This window comes from Theileria orientalis, chromosome 2 (genome assembly GCF_000740895.1).
Source record: "Theileria orientalis strain Shintoku DNA, chromosome 2, complete genome".
Lineage (NCBI taxonomy): Eukaryota > Apicomplexa > Aconoidasida > Piroplasmida > Theileriidae > Theileria > Theileria orientalis.
In genome coordinates, this window is record NC_025261.1 from 802,783 (window position 1) to 820,057 (window position 17,275).

A 17,275-nucleotide genomic window follows, 5' to 3' on the forward strand; every position below is an offset into this window, starting at 1 on the left:
ATGTAATTTTTTATGTGGTAGGACTAGCAGCTGCCAACATGCGCGGATGACCAGTTGAGATTTTAATTTATAGATCCCCTTGAAATTTAAGTATTTTTAAACACGCTAGCCCCAATGTGGTTTTAATTTCAATCGATTATCGAATTGATCAGTTTTGTTTTGAGCCTTTGGAAAATCAGAATTTCTCCACCGTTTCGACTTTATATCACGCCCTTTAGCTTTATTTAATTTTTAAGCCATTTGTTTAAATGGATCACGGCAGAAACGATTCAAAAGGTTGCGAAGAGGATAAGGCTGATGGCGAATCTGACTCGTCTGGCAACCAGAAGCCCAAAAGCAAGCGGCCTGAGCACGAGAACGGCAGCGTCGAGAACACACAACTCAATGGTACTGGAACCAGGCCCAAGAGCTCACCGCCCGGGCCTCCTAATGCTGCTGCAAACACGTTGCCCACCACTCGGTCAGATTCACACTTTTCTAGGACCGTTTCGCTCAACCAAGGCAGTTCACAGCCGCAATTTACCCACAGAACTGCACCAAACCCCCAAAGCTCAGAAGAGAAGCGTGAGCAGGCGCTCGAGGACGAGGCCACGAGGATGTTCTTGGACTTCGCCTCGGACCCCGACCTCATGAACCGCGCTCTAAACGCTGCCATGAACCCTAATGTCGCCAGGGAACTCGCAAGGCAGGCCGACACGGCGTGGCGGAACATGGAGACTGTTCCTGGCGGGTACCAGGCGCTTTGCCAAATGCACCGGAACCTCCAGCAGCCCCTTTGGAACGCAGTCATGGGCCACGACGTGGCTCCTCACACCACGGTTTCCTCAGACATTAAGCCTCCTGTTCACAGCGAGCCTATAAAGGTGAACGCGATGCCGAACCCTTGGAAAAACGCTCCTCAGCAGCAGCAGCAGCCAGGCCTCGGCTCCTTTCCAACCTCGTTTTTCGGCGACTTTAACCCCCTGACCTACTTGTCCGGCGCCATGGCCGACCCCTACGGCGCCAGTCCTTCCCCTGCAGCTTCTAACGACTTGTTGTCATCGGTCATAAACAGGACCAGTCCCACCAGTTTCCAGACAGCCTCTCAACTCATTCAGAACACCGCCGCTGCCAACTGCAACAACTCTCACGGCGCAACTAGTCACTGCTCCGCCGGCTCTGTCAACAGCAACTCCGATGACGGCGGGATCAAATACTCCAGGGAGATCGAGGAGCTCGCTCAAATGGGTCTCACTGACCGTGAAAAGTGTCTTATCGCACTCGAGGCTGCCGACGGTGATATATTTCAGGCTTTGGGTATTTTAGAGGAGCTCGAGAAGGAGGAGTCGCAGGACGAATAGTCATCACTCATTTAAAAACACCTTATAATATATAATATTGTTTTTTCACTCAACTGCTTTATGAATCCTACTACATTTGCGTACCCTTTTTTCACACACAGACTTTTATACATCTGTTCACATACAGGTATATACTTACATGTTTATGTATATGCTTATACAAACAATACATATTATACATTTACTAATGTGTATATATATTTATTATGTATGTTGTAGCTGGTATATATATATACACACACCCATTTATATATATTCACGCTCACGTCCAGTGACATCATCTGTGTACTCTAATAGGCATTCTTAGTGATGATATCTATCACGTATTCTTAGTGATGATATCTATCACTTATTCTTAGTGATGATATCTATCACGTATTCTTAGTGATAATAACTTTATTTAATCTTAGATGATTCGGGCCACCCGTATAGCATCGAGTAGAACTCCTGGTAGCTTATGGTTCCATCTCTATCCAAGTCCACCTACGCGTCTCTGTTTTCTATTTTGCATACCTCGTTTAGTATTTCATCCACCATATCGTGTGTGAGGGTCACTGAGGTCGATTCTGCTGTAAATACTCTGAGCATGTCCTCTCTACATTCGTCGATGAGTTTATTAAATAAATGTTCTTCTATGTAATCCAATATATATTTATATATATACATAAATATATTCCAAATTGACTAAACACTTAAATAAACAAGTGGCCAGGCATTTTGTATATAATCCAGTTCATAATTACTATTTGTTGGTGTTGACCTACCTTGTTATTTTACCGTCCCCGTCCGAGTCAAATATGTGGAACGCTCTTGAGCAGAACTCATTCTGGTCGTACAGTCTACTGTCAATTGACGCTGCAATGAACTCAGTGTATTCTAAAAAAAATTGTTAATTTACTTTAAGCATTTTAACGTAAAGGTTGTATTCCTCCATACGATATCTATATGGTAACTGCAAATACCAACTATTCCTTACCTATTGCTCCACTCTGATCTGTGTCCAATGCTCTTGCCATCTTCTCTATGTTCGCGTCCGTGTCTCTGGACTCGCGAAGGCCAGAGGTCACCTCCGATATCGAGAGCATTCCGTCGCCGTCTCTGTCCAGCGCCTCGAAGGCCGAGGTCAGCGGCGCGAGCTCCCTCTCCGAGAGGTGGTACGCTATGCACGTCAGCGCCATCTGCTTCATCTTGTTGTACTTCAGGAAGTTCTTGAACCTCCTCGCAAGGCTCTTAGATACGTTCGGCGCGACCGTCGGCGGCAGCGTCGTGCACTTGGTGATCCACTCGTGGTTCAGCGCGTCGCATGCGCTTATTCGCGTGCTCGGGACGTAGGACAGGCACCTCGTGATCAGGTCCATCGCCGACTTCGAGACGTGGCTCCAGTGCTTCGGGATGAACTTGATCGAGCCTCTCTTCACGTTCCTCAGTATCTCCGCGTTGTTGCTTCCGTGGAATGGCGGGTATCCCACCAGCAGGATGAACATGATGACTCCTGCGCTCCAGATGTCGCAGGCCTTGTCGTAGTTTCCCAGCAGCACCTCCGGCGCCACGTAGTACGGCGTTCCTACCAGACTCGTGAACTTGTGCGTCTTGAAGCACTTCGTTGCGAACCCCCAGTCTATGATCTTAATCGTCGACGAGCTCGTGTTGTTGCAGTAGAGTATGTTTTCCGGCTTCAGGTCTCTGTGGAGCACGTTTTTGCTGTGGCAGTAGGCGATTGCTGAGAACACCTGCCTCATGATGAATGCTGCGTAGTTTTCCGAGAAGCTTCCCTTGCTAACTATTCTGTCAAACAGCTCTCCTCCGCTGCACATTTCCATCACCAGATACAGGTACTCCGCGTCTTCGTACACTTCAAACAGCTTTATTATGTTTGGGTGATCCAGCTTTTTCCTACGTAATCATTTTATGAAGCTGCCGGTGTTTTTAGCGGTTTGTTATTACAATAACGGTAATATAATGGTATGTTGGCTAAATCGTATTATACTGGTATTAAAATAAATATAAGCTAACAAGCTAGCTTTCTAATAATAGGCATATTATCCACCAAGTTCATATTTTCTATCTTGGAATATTGTCCATTAGACTAGTTTCTGCTAACCGACCAATCACCAAGTCATACACTAATACTCATTGCTTAACTGGCTACTCTCCGCTTACATGATTTGTATTTCTCGCTTCATTCTCATTGCGTTCTCTATTTTTGCCTTTCTTATGATCTTCACTGCTCTCGTCGCTCCTGACTGCTTGTGCACTCCCTTGATTACGTTCCCGTAGCTTCCTTTGCCCAGCTTATCTTCCGCCAGGTCGTAGACGTCCTCTATTCTCTTTCCGTTCAACAACGCTGTCTGTACCACCAGGTTCGACCTGTCTAGATAGGGCGATTTATCGTTATCCTTCTCCGACCTGTGTGACTGCAGTCTTATTATCATTCCCTTGTACCCCTTTGGGATCTTGTCTTCCTTGTGCATACACTTCGTGCACAGCGAGTTGTACGACGGTTTTTCTTGGGTCTCGTTTTCCTTTCCGTTACCTCTGAAGCACGTCGGCATACACGTCGATCTGTGGTCGTGCATTACCACATCGTTTACTTCTCTCTTCGCTCCGCCTTCACTCTCATGTGTCGGCTTTTGCGCTGTCAAATCTGGTGCTCCAACTAAATTCTGTCTTTGTCCCATCGCCTTCTTCACTGCTGGGTTATCAGTCACAAAATTTACGTTACTTCTTCCTTGTTCGTTATTGTATGCGTTTGTTGTTCCGTGTGACGTTTCCGTCTTCTGCTCCTTGTACTTGTGCACTATCTGTCTCTTTGACGTGCTTCCTTCCGACACCACTGTGCTGGTCGTCCTAGCGCTATCCATATCGACACTCATTTCGTCGTTCTTTTTCGCTTGGGGCACCGTCACGTGCTCGTGCATCTGACTCGCTTGTGTTGTCCCTTCATTCACTCCTTGGCATTCCGCCACCATTCCTGAAAAAGTCTTCTTCACCGATGAGGCCATGTCAGATCCCAGTCTATTCAGAGGACTCAGCCTTTCGAAGCTGAAGCTGTGGCTTGCTGCCAGGCCTTCGTAGCTTATGCTCTTCAGCGGCTCCAGCCTCTCAAAGCTAGATATCAGGTCTTTATCTAATTCAGAGGACAGCGTCCAGCGGAAGTTACTGATGTACTCGTTTCTTCTATCTTCGCTGGCCGTCGTTTTAGTGGGTTCATTTTTACTTTCTTTATTTTCACTCTTTTTAGGATCATATCTTTCTTTACGGGAGTTTTTAGTACCGTTCGTTTTTGCTACCAATTTATTTGACAATAGTCTATAATTTGAGTTAAATGGGTTAGATATATTTATTTTATATGATCTTTCGTTCATGTTAGTCTGTTTATTACTTTCATTATTTATATTTTGTCGAATATTAACGCTTGGTTGATCCTTTCTGTTTGTTTTTGATTGGCCAATACCCATACTGTATACATTAAATGGACTCAATTGTAAAATTAAAAATTAAAGTTTATAGATTGTAATAATGGATTTACTCCATTATTTACTGAAAAACCCTTGTACGGGTTTATTTTAAATGATGCTTAACTGTTGATGTTGTTGATAATGGGAACGAATTAAATTATTACACAATTTTATCAACTTATCATTATCTTCAATTGTATTCTTTTTCGTGTAATAATCGATTTGTTAGTGTTTAGAATTTTATTATATTCAAATAATACACCTTCAATTAGACCTAGCACTATTATATTCTTATATTATTTTGATATTATTTTAACACACTAATTTGATTTCAAATCTTCACGTTATTTTATTTTAGATTATTATTTCCAAAATAAACATATATTTGTTATATTATTTATTTATTAGTTTTGATCAATCAACTCAATTTTGACTTCGATTGTGATCAATTTATAGACGATATTAAACCTTAATATTTATATTAAAAATAGGTATTTTTATATCTTTCATTTCTACTATGTTGTGTATTTGGACTTCTTGGTCATTTTCTGTACTTCTGATGACCACTTGTTATATACTTGTTGAAACAATTATTTATGGAAAAAGTAATTAATATATATGCTATTAATGAGTTCCTTTATACATGAGTAAATTACCAACGCATTTTTTTTAATGAATTATATACACACATATAACAAGCACATTTTATGATCAATTTAATAAAATTTTATGTTAAAAAGAATATAAATTATCTACAATATAATTATAAATACGCATAATATTACAAAATTTGAGATCAATGCATAAACTTAAAATTTTTGGATTGGTACACAATCATAAACCTAGTAATAAAATTTGATCCTCAAAGATTTTTTGATCTTCTACATATTATTATAACCCTTATATACATTTACAACATATTAATCAATAAAAAATAAACAAATATTTAATACACAACAAATTTATTTATATTAGAATTGGGCTTATACAATTTGAATAAAATATCATTTATATTTTAATCAATGATTGTTTTGTATAATAAATAAATAAATAAATATATATATAAATTCAAATGTATATCTGTAAATTATTTTGTTCATGAGGACTAGACGGAGTGCAAAATTAATCGAAAATACTCAGTCAAGTCCCGAAACAAAGGAAGAAGATTCAGTAATAGATGAATCGCACGTTCTTTTAGATTTTAAAGAGTTCCATTCCACTGAAATATTCCAGGGTTCGACTTTCAATCTTATTTCATCGGATAAAAAACAGGGTACTGTTTACAAAATCGATAACAGTAGTTTTAATAAAATTTCATTTAATAATTTTGAAACGGACACTCCCACATGTTTAATTAATGATTATTTGCCTTTAAACGGCACTCACGTATCCAATGGAATGACATATATATTGGTAGACAAAGAAAGCTTAAATAAAACATCAGATACCAAATATGATGGTGATTCAAATTCAGGAAACAAAATAAGATATTGGTTCACTGACAAATCTGTAGAATTTAACACGGATAAATAATATTTGGATAACTCCAACACCTATTTTAAATTTAGATCAATTATGAATCTAATTATATCCGTTAATTACAAAAATAACTTTGTACAATAGTATTTTATATGTTATTCAAGTTTCTGTTATATTTGTAAATTATTATAACTATTATTTATACTCAAATAATGTTTGTCGTGAAATTGTGAGATCAAATTGATTGAAGTAAGATCCAAAAAGCATCAGATTATAAAATCGTTACAAAACTTCTAATTGGGCTTATTACTCAATAATGTGTTGAAATTAACGCACCAAAACACACCTGTGTAAATAAGATGTTGGAATGGCGAAGTTAACGCAGAGGAAGATCAATCAATGAGTATTCCACCAACTATCCAAACACATATCAGTTAAACATCGGTATTAAAAAACGTTATAATTTTTAAATATTATTTATAAACATATTCACTGGTTTATTCGTATTGCTCCCCATGTTTATGATTTAATCTAATAGAATTTACAAACAGAAACATTCCAACCCGTACCATAATATTTATGGATTTTAGTGGACTGCCTGAAGGTTATATGATGGAACATTCCATGAAACTATCCCATTTCGTTTACATCTACAATGTCATCTACTAGGAAAAAATATATTCATGAGGGCTGGATACACAAATGGACTAATTTTATTGGCAGCTGGAGGCCCAGGTAAGCTCGCAGAATCAGATATGGCGGTGTAGGTATTTTATGCTAGAGCCTGATTGTTTATCTTATTCTGTTGAAAAGGACGGTGTAATAAAAGAGTCATTTCTATTATCTCATTGTAAAATTCGCCTTTGTCCAGGTAAGTCATAGAAACAGAATTGCGTTTATACATGAACAGCACTTGAGCAATATATAAAACCATGTATTTATACTAGCACATGACACACGTAGACGACCCAGTACGTTTGGATATCGAAGTAGTTGGTAGTTGTTTGCTCTGCCTAAGAACGGACACGCCATTGGAAAAGCATAAGTGGTACGTATCCTTCAAAAGGGCACAGAAGTTAGCATTTCAACCAAATAAAAAGAGGCCGGAGTCGGATACATTAAAATCAGCACAACAGTTAACCAGCGGAGCAAAGGAAAATGAACGCCAAGTAACCTCAAGCCTCGAAAAATTAGATACAAACAGATCATCAGAAACGAGTAGATCAGTAGAGTCAATTAACGCTAATAAAATTAACCAGTCTGAAACGACCAGTAAAAGCATATCGAACATATTCGTTAAGAGTAAAAAAGGTCAAGGACCAAAATCATCAATATCGTATATACTGGACAACACGGAAACTTTCGAGCACATCTCGACGAAAATATTAAACGAACTCGAAAGCACAACCAATTCTGAGTCACTAAAGCACTTAAATACATTCCGCCTTATAGTAACGGATTTCTGCTGTTCAATAAAGCAGCTTAGCGAAGAGGAGTTTAGACCAGGGGAACTACAGAGAGAACAGTATTACCCGAAGAGTGTAGAGCAAAAAAAGCAAGAGTCGTCGGACACAGCAGGAGATCCTGTACCGAACTTGTACTCGGAAAACTCAGTGTCCTCAGAAACGCAGTTATACAACGACCAATACTACGAGTGCGAGGATTCGCAGAAGGGGTCAGTGAAAACAGTACAAGAATCGTCAGAGCAACTATCGGAACAGTTTGAGGACTCGGACTCGTCTGAAGATTTGATGACCGAGTCAAAAGAAACAAAAATGCTCGACTACCATGACTTCACACTAGACAGCGGAATAAAGGAGCCAGATCGACTGAGCGAGTCGGAGGAATCGATGCCGGAAAGGTACACGGTAGAGTCCGAATTGTTTAAAACAGTAAAGCGAGAGGAGGAGCACGAGGAGAAGAGAGACTCGGTTGAAGAAGACGAAGTGTTACAGGACAAGCAGGCAGAGTCGCGAGACGAAACGCCGGCACCGGTGAAGGAAGATGTGTGTGAGCCTGTTGCCGGACACTCCCTCGAATCCCAGGTTTCGAACCTCAAGTTGCACGACGCGACTCCTCAGATTGACAGGTCTAAGATTCAGAGGAGAACGAGGCTCCCGCACGGGAGGCTGGAACATAAGGTAAGAATAGAGAAAACATTGACATAATGTCAATACAACAGTTACTGTTGCTGTTGTTATTGTCGTTGTTGTTACTATTGTTACTGCCACCAATAATTAATATACAGTCTGTTAAATAACATTTGCAGGTTTCAGTCTGGTCAATTCTAAAGGACTTTATCGGCAAGGACCTGTCGCGCATCAGGATGCCGATAGTATTTAACGAGCCCACGTCTAATTTGCAGAGGGCGGCAGAAGACTTCACATACTACAAGTACTTGAACGAAGCGTCAGAAATGGAAAAATCAATCGATAGACTGGCAAACGTAACCATTTACAGTATCACGCCATACTGTTCGGCAGTAGGAAGGTCCTACAAGCCATTTAACCCTCTACTTGGTGAAACGTTCGAAATAACCCATGCGGGTTTCAATTTTTTCGCAGAACAGGTAAGGTTACAGCTAGAATAGAGTTCAGAAAATCCTCAGACAATATTGTCACAACTTTTCAAAAGCTTAAAGTCAAGTTGACACGAATGTTTAGGTTGCACATCATCCTCCCATTTTGGCGTTCCATTGCTTCAACGATAAGTTTGAGTCGTCAGGGAGCCTGAACATGGTGATAAACTTCACAGGAAAGGCAATCGAGGTGCGCCATAAATTAAATTTCACATAATTCACACAGGCGAACATAATGGGACCGTTTTTGGTGGACCTGAAGTTGCCATCGGGACTGGAAAAGTATAGCATACAAAGGTGCAACATGATTTTACATAATTTAATATTTGGAAAAATGTGGATCGAAGCAGTGGGCTCCGTAATCATAAAGAACATAACAGAGGGAGAGTTCTCAGTTATGCAGTATTTGAAGAAGGGATGGTAAGTAGACATAAGTGTTAGTGGTGGTAGCATTAACATTAGTACTAGTATAAGTGATTGTGCTGAAAGTTTTAATAGCATCAACAGTAACACTAATTACAGGTTCAATAAGGAAATCCATAAAGTCAGAGGGCTCGTATTCGATAAATACGGAACACAGCACTATTACATATCCGGGATCTGGAGCGAACATATATACATAGAAAAGGTGTACCCGCAGGCGGCGAAGAGTAAGCAGAAGCTGCTGAACGAAGACGGAAGCCTGCACTTCAGCAAGGTAAGCGCTAGAGACAAGAAAAGAGACGTTCAGTACCGATTTAAAAACGAAGCGGACGCATGGGACGCCTTCGTAAACGATATCGACTGGGAAAACATCAGCCTCGTCCCGAACACAAGAAGAGAAGCGTGGAGACCAGACGAAAGACCGCCGAACAACCAGGACTACTACGGATTCGGATACCTGACAATGCAGCTCAACGAGTTGACGGAAGACTACGACAGAACTAAGGGAGCACAAATGCCAAAAACAGACTCGAGATATAGACCGGACCAGAGAATGTACGAAAACGGAAGACTGGACGAAGCCAACGAGGAGAAGAAGAGACTGGAAGATAAGCAAAGGTGAGTAGAGACAGAATGGAGAGTAAATAAAATTTTAGGGCCGTCGCGAAACACCGCGCAGACAACAACCTGACGTACAAGCCGCACTGGTTCACAAAAGTAATAGACCCTGCCACACATCAGGCAAACTGGATCTACAAGGTAGGCTTAATGATATAACCTTAAACTGACGCCAATTTCACAGGGAAACTACTGGGAAAAGAAACGTGACGGGACGGTCGACGAAGGGACCCCTGACATCTTCGGATAATTTCATACACACTACATATAATACATGATATTATGAAACGCGACTTAGAGAGCTGTAAAAAGATAATTAGGTCTAAATTGTACGACTACTCGTCGAAGTTCGCGTACCTCGCGGCCGACGACGTGTGGATAAGCGATAAAATACAGCACGTGTCAGAATTGCTGAAAAGAGCCGTGGAACTGAGAGAAAATTTAATAATATTGATCAGAGGGCAGCCTTCTTCCGGAAAAACGTACCTGGTGAGGTCGTCACTGCTAAATGTACTGTCGAACCCGAAGAACAGCGACGATGGCGACAATTCAGCTCGCACACACTTCATTGAGCTGTGCGCGTACGACTACAAAGACGACGTTAAGTGTCTGAGGGAGCTTTTGAACCATTTGGAGCAAATTTTCGGCATAAGCCGAGACCCAGACTCATACATGATGGTCTCCCAGATACAAACCGCAATATTACACTGCCTCAAGTTGCTGAAAAGGAACAGAATGTATCTAATAATCGTGATAGACGGGTTTGAGGCGTTTACGAAGGGCAAATACGACTGCAGCGCAACCACGGGCTCGTACTCGAGAAGGCAGGGCCTCCTGTACTTTTTGTCTGACTCGATGCAGCTGAAGGAGACGTGTTTCACGGTGATTTACGTCACATCGGACCTCAACTGCCTGGACCGACTTGAAAAAAGAGTCAAGTCGCGGTTCGTGTACGAGCCGGTGTACTGTTTCAGTGACTACGACGTCACGGAGTATTTTAACGACAACGGGGAGTCCAAAAAGATCCTTGACGACTGCATAGTGAAGATAGAAAAGGACAAAATGGTACGTTAAAACGCAGATATACTTACTACACATCTGCTTTATTATATAATATTATATCATATGAGTCTACGCACACAAACACACACTAATACGCACATGGATTCACCATTTCAAACGGTTCATTAACGTAAATACAATAACACCTTATCATGTACCGCAATTTAGGCGTCGATGGCGCTCGATAGCATTTGTGGCAGGGATCGCAACATGATGTCCATAGACGTCGGCATAGCTCTACTTATGATGAAGGAGGATGACTTTAAGGTTAAGGAGGACGGCGGGAAGACGTACATTCAGGTCCCCGTTAAAAAGGTTAGTTTGAAGTGCGTGTCAGATATATTTGAAACACAGAACGTGCCTGAGGATAAACTCGTATTTGAGCACCTCAACTTGCCCGAACATTGCATACTGGTGTCCCTCACGCGGCTACACATAAGAGGGGTGTACCCGCAGACTTTGAACGCAGTTATAGAAGACTTGAAACAGATGGTCGCCGAGTTTCCAAAGGAGAGGTTCGCAGTCCCGAATCCAGAGGTGGGTTGATGCTAGTCGTTAAGCTAGTTGATCGTCACATGTTCTACACACTCCAATCACAGTGTCTGTTTACTGATGTGGTATTGCTTAGGGGCTCAGGCGGACCTTTATGGAACTGGTGAACAACGGACTGGTGGAATGGGTCAACTACACCCAGAACAACATAGACAACGTCAGGGTTGAGCATTCAGTTAATGACCCCTCAGGCTTTGGAATGCCGTGCCGGTTCCCGAAATACAGGGAGTAAGTATCTGCACATTGTAACAATTCTACAGGTACGTCCGAATGGACTTGAAGGAGCTTTTGCCAACTCACCTATCGCAATGGTTGTCAATGGCAGATAGAACACTGTAACCACTAATGTTTTCCGAAATTTACCTTCACGATTCCTCTCAATTGTGTGGATTCCTTCCTTAACCATGACTCAGTCTTTATTTCATTTAAATTTTGCTTGAATGCTGTAGATGAATATAATTTCTCAAGGGGAAGAAGTTTCGGCGGATACTGTGCTTAGAATCGTCTCAAACTCCATAGATAAGTTTAAAAGCATGGAAGAATCCGACTCTGGAGTCGATAAGGATCCAGCTACCCAGGAAACGTTTAAAACCCCGAGTGACGGCCAGAAATTATCTAAATATGAACTGTGGAAGATGAAGGTAGACGCTTTGAGGGAATTTTCCATTCCCAATCCGAACTCGTCCCATTCCTTCTCTGGCCACATCGCCTTTCTGGAATCAGTTAAAAAGTACATCACTGACCAGAAATAAATAAACGATGGACAAACGGATTCTGTTTTATCTACTGTGTACAGTATTTTAATTTGATGTTTGAAAATTACACATTTTTAGTATGTATTGACGTGCATAGGTGTGTGTCATCACACTTCCACGTATGTTTCTACCTGTGAATGCCTTAAATATAGGTGTACACAACAATATATACTACAGCCCATGTGTGCAATTGTATGCTGGTGTATTTGCGTGCGTTGTATTAAATTTACTTTGCCTTAAAGTCAGTGATGCCCGGCGACTCCACCGGCACCCAGATTCGGCCGATCGTCCCGTTCTCCCTGATTATGTCCACCTTTTTAATGTGGCCGAACTTGACGAGGTTCACCCACTTGTCCTTGAGCTGCGCCTGGGATTTTTTTCCCAGGAAGTACATCTGCTCTATGTGTCGCCACTTTCCGTCGCCGTACGTGTTGAGCGCCTTTATGAAGAGCTCGACCTCCTCCAGGTTCCACTTCTGGTACTTGCTCTTCTTCGGCTTTACTTCGGGCTTCCCGCTCCTCTTCTTAGGCTTAGGGGGGTCTTTCTCTTTAACCTTTGCTGGACTAGCTGTTTTAGCTGCCTTGCCCTGTGAAACAGACCTGCTTTGCGGTGTAACCTGGTCTGACGACGCCGACGATCCGGGGTCGTCGCTGAATTCAAATCGTTCCATGAGGTCCTTACTCTGTGATATCAACTCCCTTGGCGTTTGGTCTCTAATCTGCGAATGCGATTGCGATAGGTTTGGCGACTCGAGCATGCTCTGCGATAGCGACGACCGTGAGGTTTGTGACGCCGACTGACTTTGAGAGAGCGATCTCGATATCGACTCTGATATTGATTGGATTCTGCTCAATATTTCTTCGTGGTGTCTGTGGCTGCTCAGGTGATACAGGAGACCATGCTTTTTATGCTCCTGGTTTTGAACTTGGCGTTTCTTCTTATAACGCGTCGCTCGGTTCTCCTTTACTTTTCTATGTGCTGACAGGTTTGTAAACTGAGCCGTGCACAGACTTGGTATAACGGACCCCTTTGGATCCGGCACCAATTTCGTGTACTTTCTTTCCAGCAGCACTGGCCCCTTTCCCATCTTGCAGTACACGCGCGCCAGCTTACACAGCTCCGCTATCCACTTCGCCACTTCGCAGTCCAGGACCACGTTCAGGTACTGTAGGTGGAAAATTTCCGACTTGTCGTAGTCCAAACTCGGTCCAAAGTGGCTTTCTCGCTTCGTCATCCTCGGGTACGTGCTCTCGTGCGCGCCGATGAAGTCGCCGTATCCTCCAAGCGCACTCCGTTCGGACCTACACGAGTCTTCGGGTCCCGCAGACCCGTCCTCATCGCCGACGGTGCTCCCTTCGCGCGACGCGTCCACTTCCAACTTAAGCTTCTCGTCCTTGCAGATGTTGCTTATTTGATTCTTGCAGTTGTTGCACTCGTCGTTGTGGGACTTGATCGACTCGAGGGACTGCGTCACTGCCATAATGTGGCTCTTGATGTTTTCCAGGGCCACCTCCTCGTGTTCCACGCGATAGTAATTATCTTCGTGCAGTGGGCTTCTGAATATCCGTTCGTCTGACAGAAAGGCGTTGTACAGGTGGTTTTGGCAGAGTTGTATCCCTTCCACCATTATCAGGGTGAGTTCGAAGAAGGTCGCGTTCGTCTTGTAGTGGTGCAGCAGCCTCCTCGCGTTCCTCAGCAGCACGATCAGCAGGAACACCGTCAGGTAGAAGTGGTGGTGCAGTTTTTGCGATAGGAGGTGCATTGCTGACTCGTAGAACCTCACGTAGTTCAGACACGAATTCACGGCTGCCCCGTCGTCCTCCATGAACACTCCTCTCCTGCCCGACCAGAGCGTCGGATGTATTGAGAACAGCTTGATGACGTAGTTCTCAAACTCGTGGAACACCCAGCTGTACTTCGCTTCCGTGCACCTGCCCGGGTCCATTTGCAGCATTCCTTCCAGAAACTTGTGCCTGTTCCCCGAAGGCCTCGTCACACATGGTTCATTGTAGTCCGAACTCTCAAAATAATCCTTTTTGTAATCCCTTTGGCTATGGTTACTCTTAACTCCTCGCAACTGCTGCTTGCTTAAATTTATTAAATTCTTAATCCTTTCCGGGTTTACATTGATGGAGCTCCTTGATATACCTAATGCTGTTTCCTTCAAGTTTTTGAACCTTTTTAACAGCGCATATGAGTAGAAATCTGCGCTGAGTAGTTGTAGTGAGCCTTGTTTATCGTTTGTGCTTAAAATTGAGTACAACCAACTGTTATACCACATGTTATTGGTTGAAGAATCATCAGTACTATGCGAACCGGTCTCCATTGTTAATCAGAAATTATCAAAGTGATAAATATATTACTTATTTTTGTCTGTTTTTGTTATTTTATATGAAAGAAACCAATACTTTAAGTTCAAAAACTTCAATTCATCTCCTTTTACTTAATACACATTTCCTCAAAATCTAAACTATATATACATATCAATCACGATTTTTTATTTATTTTACAATTACTGTATACATTTTTGCTTAATATTAATAATATTTTTCGTTTAATTGTATATAAGACCACATATTTAGAGTGTAATATACCTATTCACTAAATTTTAGCTTCTCATCTCCATTTATCCATCTTTCTGTTATTTATCTTTATTTTTACACACACATTATGTATCTAATCACATATGTGTTTACGTTTACAACATTTTTACTGTACTTCATTTTTGATTCTACTTCTTCATTTTCCTCCTTACTGTTTTTTATATTCTGACAGAAATTCTTCTATTTTTTCTGACACGCTTTGCTTAAATATTTCCATCATATCCTTCGCTAGCTCTTCGTGTTCTGACTTAATCTTCGACTTATATTTTACTTTCATGTAGTCCTTCCAGCTCTTTCCTGATTCCATTTCACTTGATATTTCCTTCAGCTCCAACTCTCCTGTGTTTTTTAATTCTAGTTTTCTTTACTCACCTTTATATGTTGACACTTGTGCTTCATCCTTTTCACCTTCTGACTTTGTGGTTCCTACGTTCGTATCAATTTTTATTTCCAGGTTTATGTTGCAGCTGAAATCGAACAGGTATCTTCTTGTTCCTCTTATGAATGCTATTTGTGCATCTCCCTCCAGTGCTTCCACTGATTTGGGCTCAATGCTGCTCTTATGGACCATTCCTGCCAGTTTCTGCAACTTCGAGAGGCCTCCGTTGTCCAAGTTATCCAGATTTATCTACACATTTATCCATATTTATCAATTTTAGTTTAATTTTCCTGAGTGTTATGTGCTTCTTCTTATCAGCGACGTATAACCATACACACATTTACCCATTCTATATTTTGCACTTACATCGTTGAACATTTCCAGTATGTTTTTGCTCGAGTCATTTGGGTTCGGTTCATTTGCGTACGATGCTTTCATCAGCACTTCTTCCAGTTTCCTCTTACACCATTGTGTCATATCTGAACTTGCGTTTTTCCATATCTTCTTTTCAACGAACCTTTCTCCTCGTAAGTTGTGCCCTGTGCATTCCACGATGATATTGCTCTTTTCGACGCTTCCTGGACCTATTTTGTTTTTTATTTTTATAATTATTACGCTTTTAATACCAAACTAACTTTCGATTCCGGCGATACTGTTTGCCTAACTGGCAACACTGTACTATTGTTTCTGTTTGTTGGTGTTGCCTCTTCTGTCGTGTCTTCCTTCTTCTTTCCAAAGTAACAGTATCCTAAGTCATTTTCATCATTCTCTCATTGTTACCCATCTTTTTCGTTTCATTTATTATTTTCTGATCCTCTTCATCAAATTCCGGCGTTTCATCTTCCTGTGTTTTACTTTTTTTAACGTCTTCTTCCTTTACTTTATTTGTTCTTTCCACTTCCTTCTTCGCTTCTTCGTCCTGTTCAAACTTCTCCCATGCTTCAAAGTCCATTTCATCTTCTCCCTTTTCTAAAACAATTGATTACTACCGTCCTTTTAAGCTACACACCTCTTTGTCCCTTCAGGTAGTCTTCGTACTTTTTCTGTTTTTTATTTTGCATTTCAATTTGGCGGTCGTCGTACAACCCTCCCACTTTTGAAAATAGGCCACCGAACGCCTATACACGTTTGAATTACACTATTCTTACCTTCTTCTGTTCCTTTTCTGAGGCCTTCATCTTCTGGTTTATTTTCCTAACTAGATTGTTTACGTTAGGGTCATTTTTATCCAACTTCAGTAGGTGGTCGCAATCTTTCAGCGCCTGTTCGAAGGACCCTGTGTTAAATAGAGCTTGCGCTCGGCGATAGTAGGCCTAAAATATCCTCAGTTTCAGTTTCATTTACACTTAACTGATAATTATACTGCACTAACCTTCACGTTGTCCTTGTTGTTTAATATTGCGTTATCTGCGTTTTCTTTTGCCTTTGTGTAATCACAGGTTTCAATACACGTAGCACATAGATTACTGTACAGTATACTCAATAGTTGTTTGTGGGAAGGTTCCAAATTCTCAATCTTTTTAATCCACGTGATTCCATTCTGAACGGTGTGTTAACTATACTTTTTTAAATACCTCATAACATTCAGACGAATCTTTAAATTTGGATTGTTTATATAATTCATTTCCTGATGCCTTATATGTGTTTGCTTTGGATATACATTCTTCGACGGTTACCGAGTCATCCAAATCATCAACCATATCTTCTTCGGGGGTATGATACTCGGTATCTGACATTTTAAGCAAACTTTCAGAAATATTTACTTATTTTTAGTAAATAAACAACAAATATCAAAAGTAACAGGAGTGAATAATAGTTTATATGGTGTAACTGGTTCACAACACAAAATGAGAAAATAATTTAAGTAGAATGAAAATCTTGATATATTTATTATATTTTATTAAAATATACATGTGATCATTGATACTCTTCTGGTTTTTGTTTTAAATTTGGTGTAAATTATTTCTAATTTCACGTGTACTTTACACATTTTGTAATAATTTGTAAAATAGTCCGATCTATACTTCA

At 41.1% G+C, this 17,275-nt stretch overlaps 8 protein-coding genes across 8 annotated transcripts; 5 read left to right on the forward strand and 3 right to left on the reverse strand.

Moving 5' to 3' along the window:
• Positions 1-248: 248 nt before the first annotated feature.
• On the forward strand, positions 249-1,340 carry TOT_020000392 (uncharacterized protein; the record flags this gene model as incomplete). The annotated part of the gene is made up of 1 exon (XM_009692135.1): positions 249-1,340. The coding sequence occupies one exon, from the start codon at positions 249-251 to the stop codon at positions 1,338-1,340; it is 1,092 nt and encodes a 363-aa protein (XP_009690430.1).
• A 396-nt stretch (positions 1,341-1,736) lies between these two features.
• Positions 1,737-4,798, reverse strand: TOT_020000393 (calcium-dependent protein kinase; the record flags this gene model as incomplete). Its single annotated transcript, XM_009692136.1, has 5 exons — positions 1,737-1,823; positions 1,854-1,935; positions 2,105-2,216; positions 2,317-3,233; positions 3,501-4,798. 5 exons carry the CDS (start codon positions 4,796-4,798, stop codon positions 1,737-1,739), a joined length of 2,496 nt encoding a protein of 831 aa, XP_009690431.1.
• Positions 4,799-5,896: 1,098 nt separating this feature from the next.
• On the forward strand, positions 5,897-6,331 carry TOT_020000394 (conserved hypothetical protein; the record flags this gene model as incomplete). The annotated part of the gene is made up of 1 exon (XM_009692137.1): positions 5,897-6,331. The coding sequence occupies one exon, from the start codon at positions 5,897-5,899 to the stop codon at positions 6,329-6,331; it is 435 nt and encodes a 144-aa protein (XP_009690432.1).
• Positions 6,332-7,227: 896 nt separating this feature from the next.
• TOT_020000395 (uncharacterized protein) lies at positions 7,228-10,146 on the forward strand (the record flags this gene model as incomplete). Its single annotated transcript, XM_009692138.1, has 7 exons — positions 7,228-8,418; positions 8,547-8,846; positions 8,941-9,045; positions 9,082-9,275; positions 9,297-9,896; positions 9,935-10,037; positions 10,081-10,146. 7 exons carry the CDS (start codon positions 7,228-7,230, stop codon positions 10,144-10,146), a joined length of 2,559 nt encoding a protein of 852 aa, XP_009690433.1.
• Positions 10,147-10,178: 32 nt separating this feature from the next.
• TOT_020000396 (conserved hypothetical protein) lies at positions 10,179-11,849 on the forward strand (the record flags this gene model as incomplete). The annotated part of the gene is made up of 4 exons (XM_009692139.1): positions 10,179-10,961; positions 11,127-11,495; positions 11,587-11,738; positions 11,771-11,849. The coding sequence occupies 4 exons, from the start codon at positions 10,179-10,181 to the stop codon at positions 11,847-11,849; spliced, it is 1,383 nt and encodes a 460-aa protein (XP_009690434.1).
• Positions 11,850-11,959: 110 nt separating this feature from the next.
• TOT_020000397 (hypothetical protein) lies at positions 11,960-12,262 on the forward strand (the record flags this gene model as incomplete). Its single annotated transcript, XM_009692140.1, has 1 exon — positions 11,960-12,262. One exon carries the CDS (start codon positions 11,960-11,962, stop codon positions 12,260-12,262), a length of 303 nt encoding a protein of 100 aa, XP_009690435.1.
• A 229-nt stretch (positions 12,263-12,491) lies between these two features.
• Positions 12,492-14,591, reverse strand: TOT_020000398 (uncharacterized protein; the record flags this gene model as incomplete). Its single annotated transcript, XM_009692141.1, has 2 exons — positions 12,492-13,721; positions 13,776-14,591. The coding sequence occupies 2 exons, from the start codon at positions 14,589-14,591 to the stop codon at positions 12,492-12,494; spliced, it is 2,046 nt and encodes a 681-aa protein (XP_009690436.1).
• Positions 14,592-15,016: 425 nt separating this feature from the next.
• On the reverse strand, positions 15,017-16,983 carry TOT_020000399 (uncharacterized protein; the record flags this gene model as incomplete). The annotated part of the gene is made up of 9 exons (XM_009692142.1): positions 15,017-15,207; positions 15,241-15,496; positions 15,614-15,831; positions 15,879-15,995; positions 16,028-16,216; positions 16,257-16,365; positions 16,396-16,560; positions 16,620-16,787; positions 16,822-16,983. 9 exons carry the CDS (start codon positions 16,981-16,983, stop codon positions 15,017-15,019), a joined length of 1,575 nt encoding a protein of 524 aa, XP_009690437.1.
• Between the last annotated feature and the right edge of the window lie 292 nt (positions 16,984-17,275).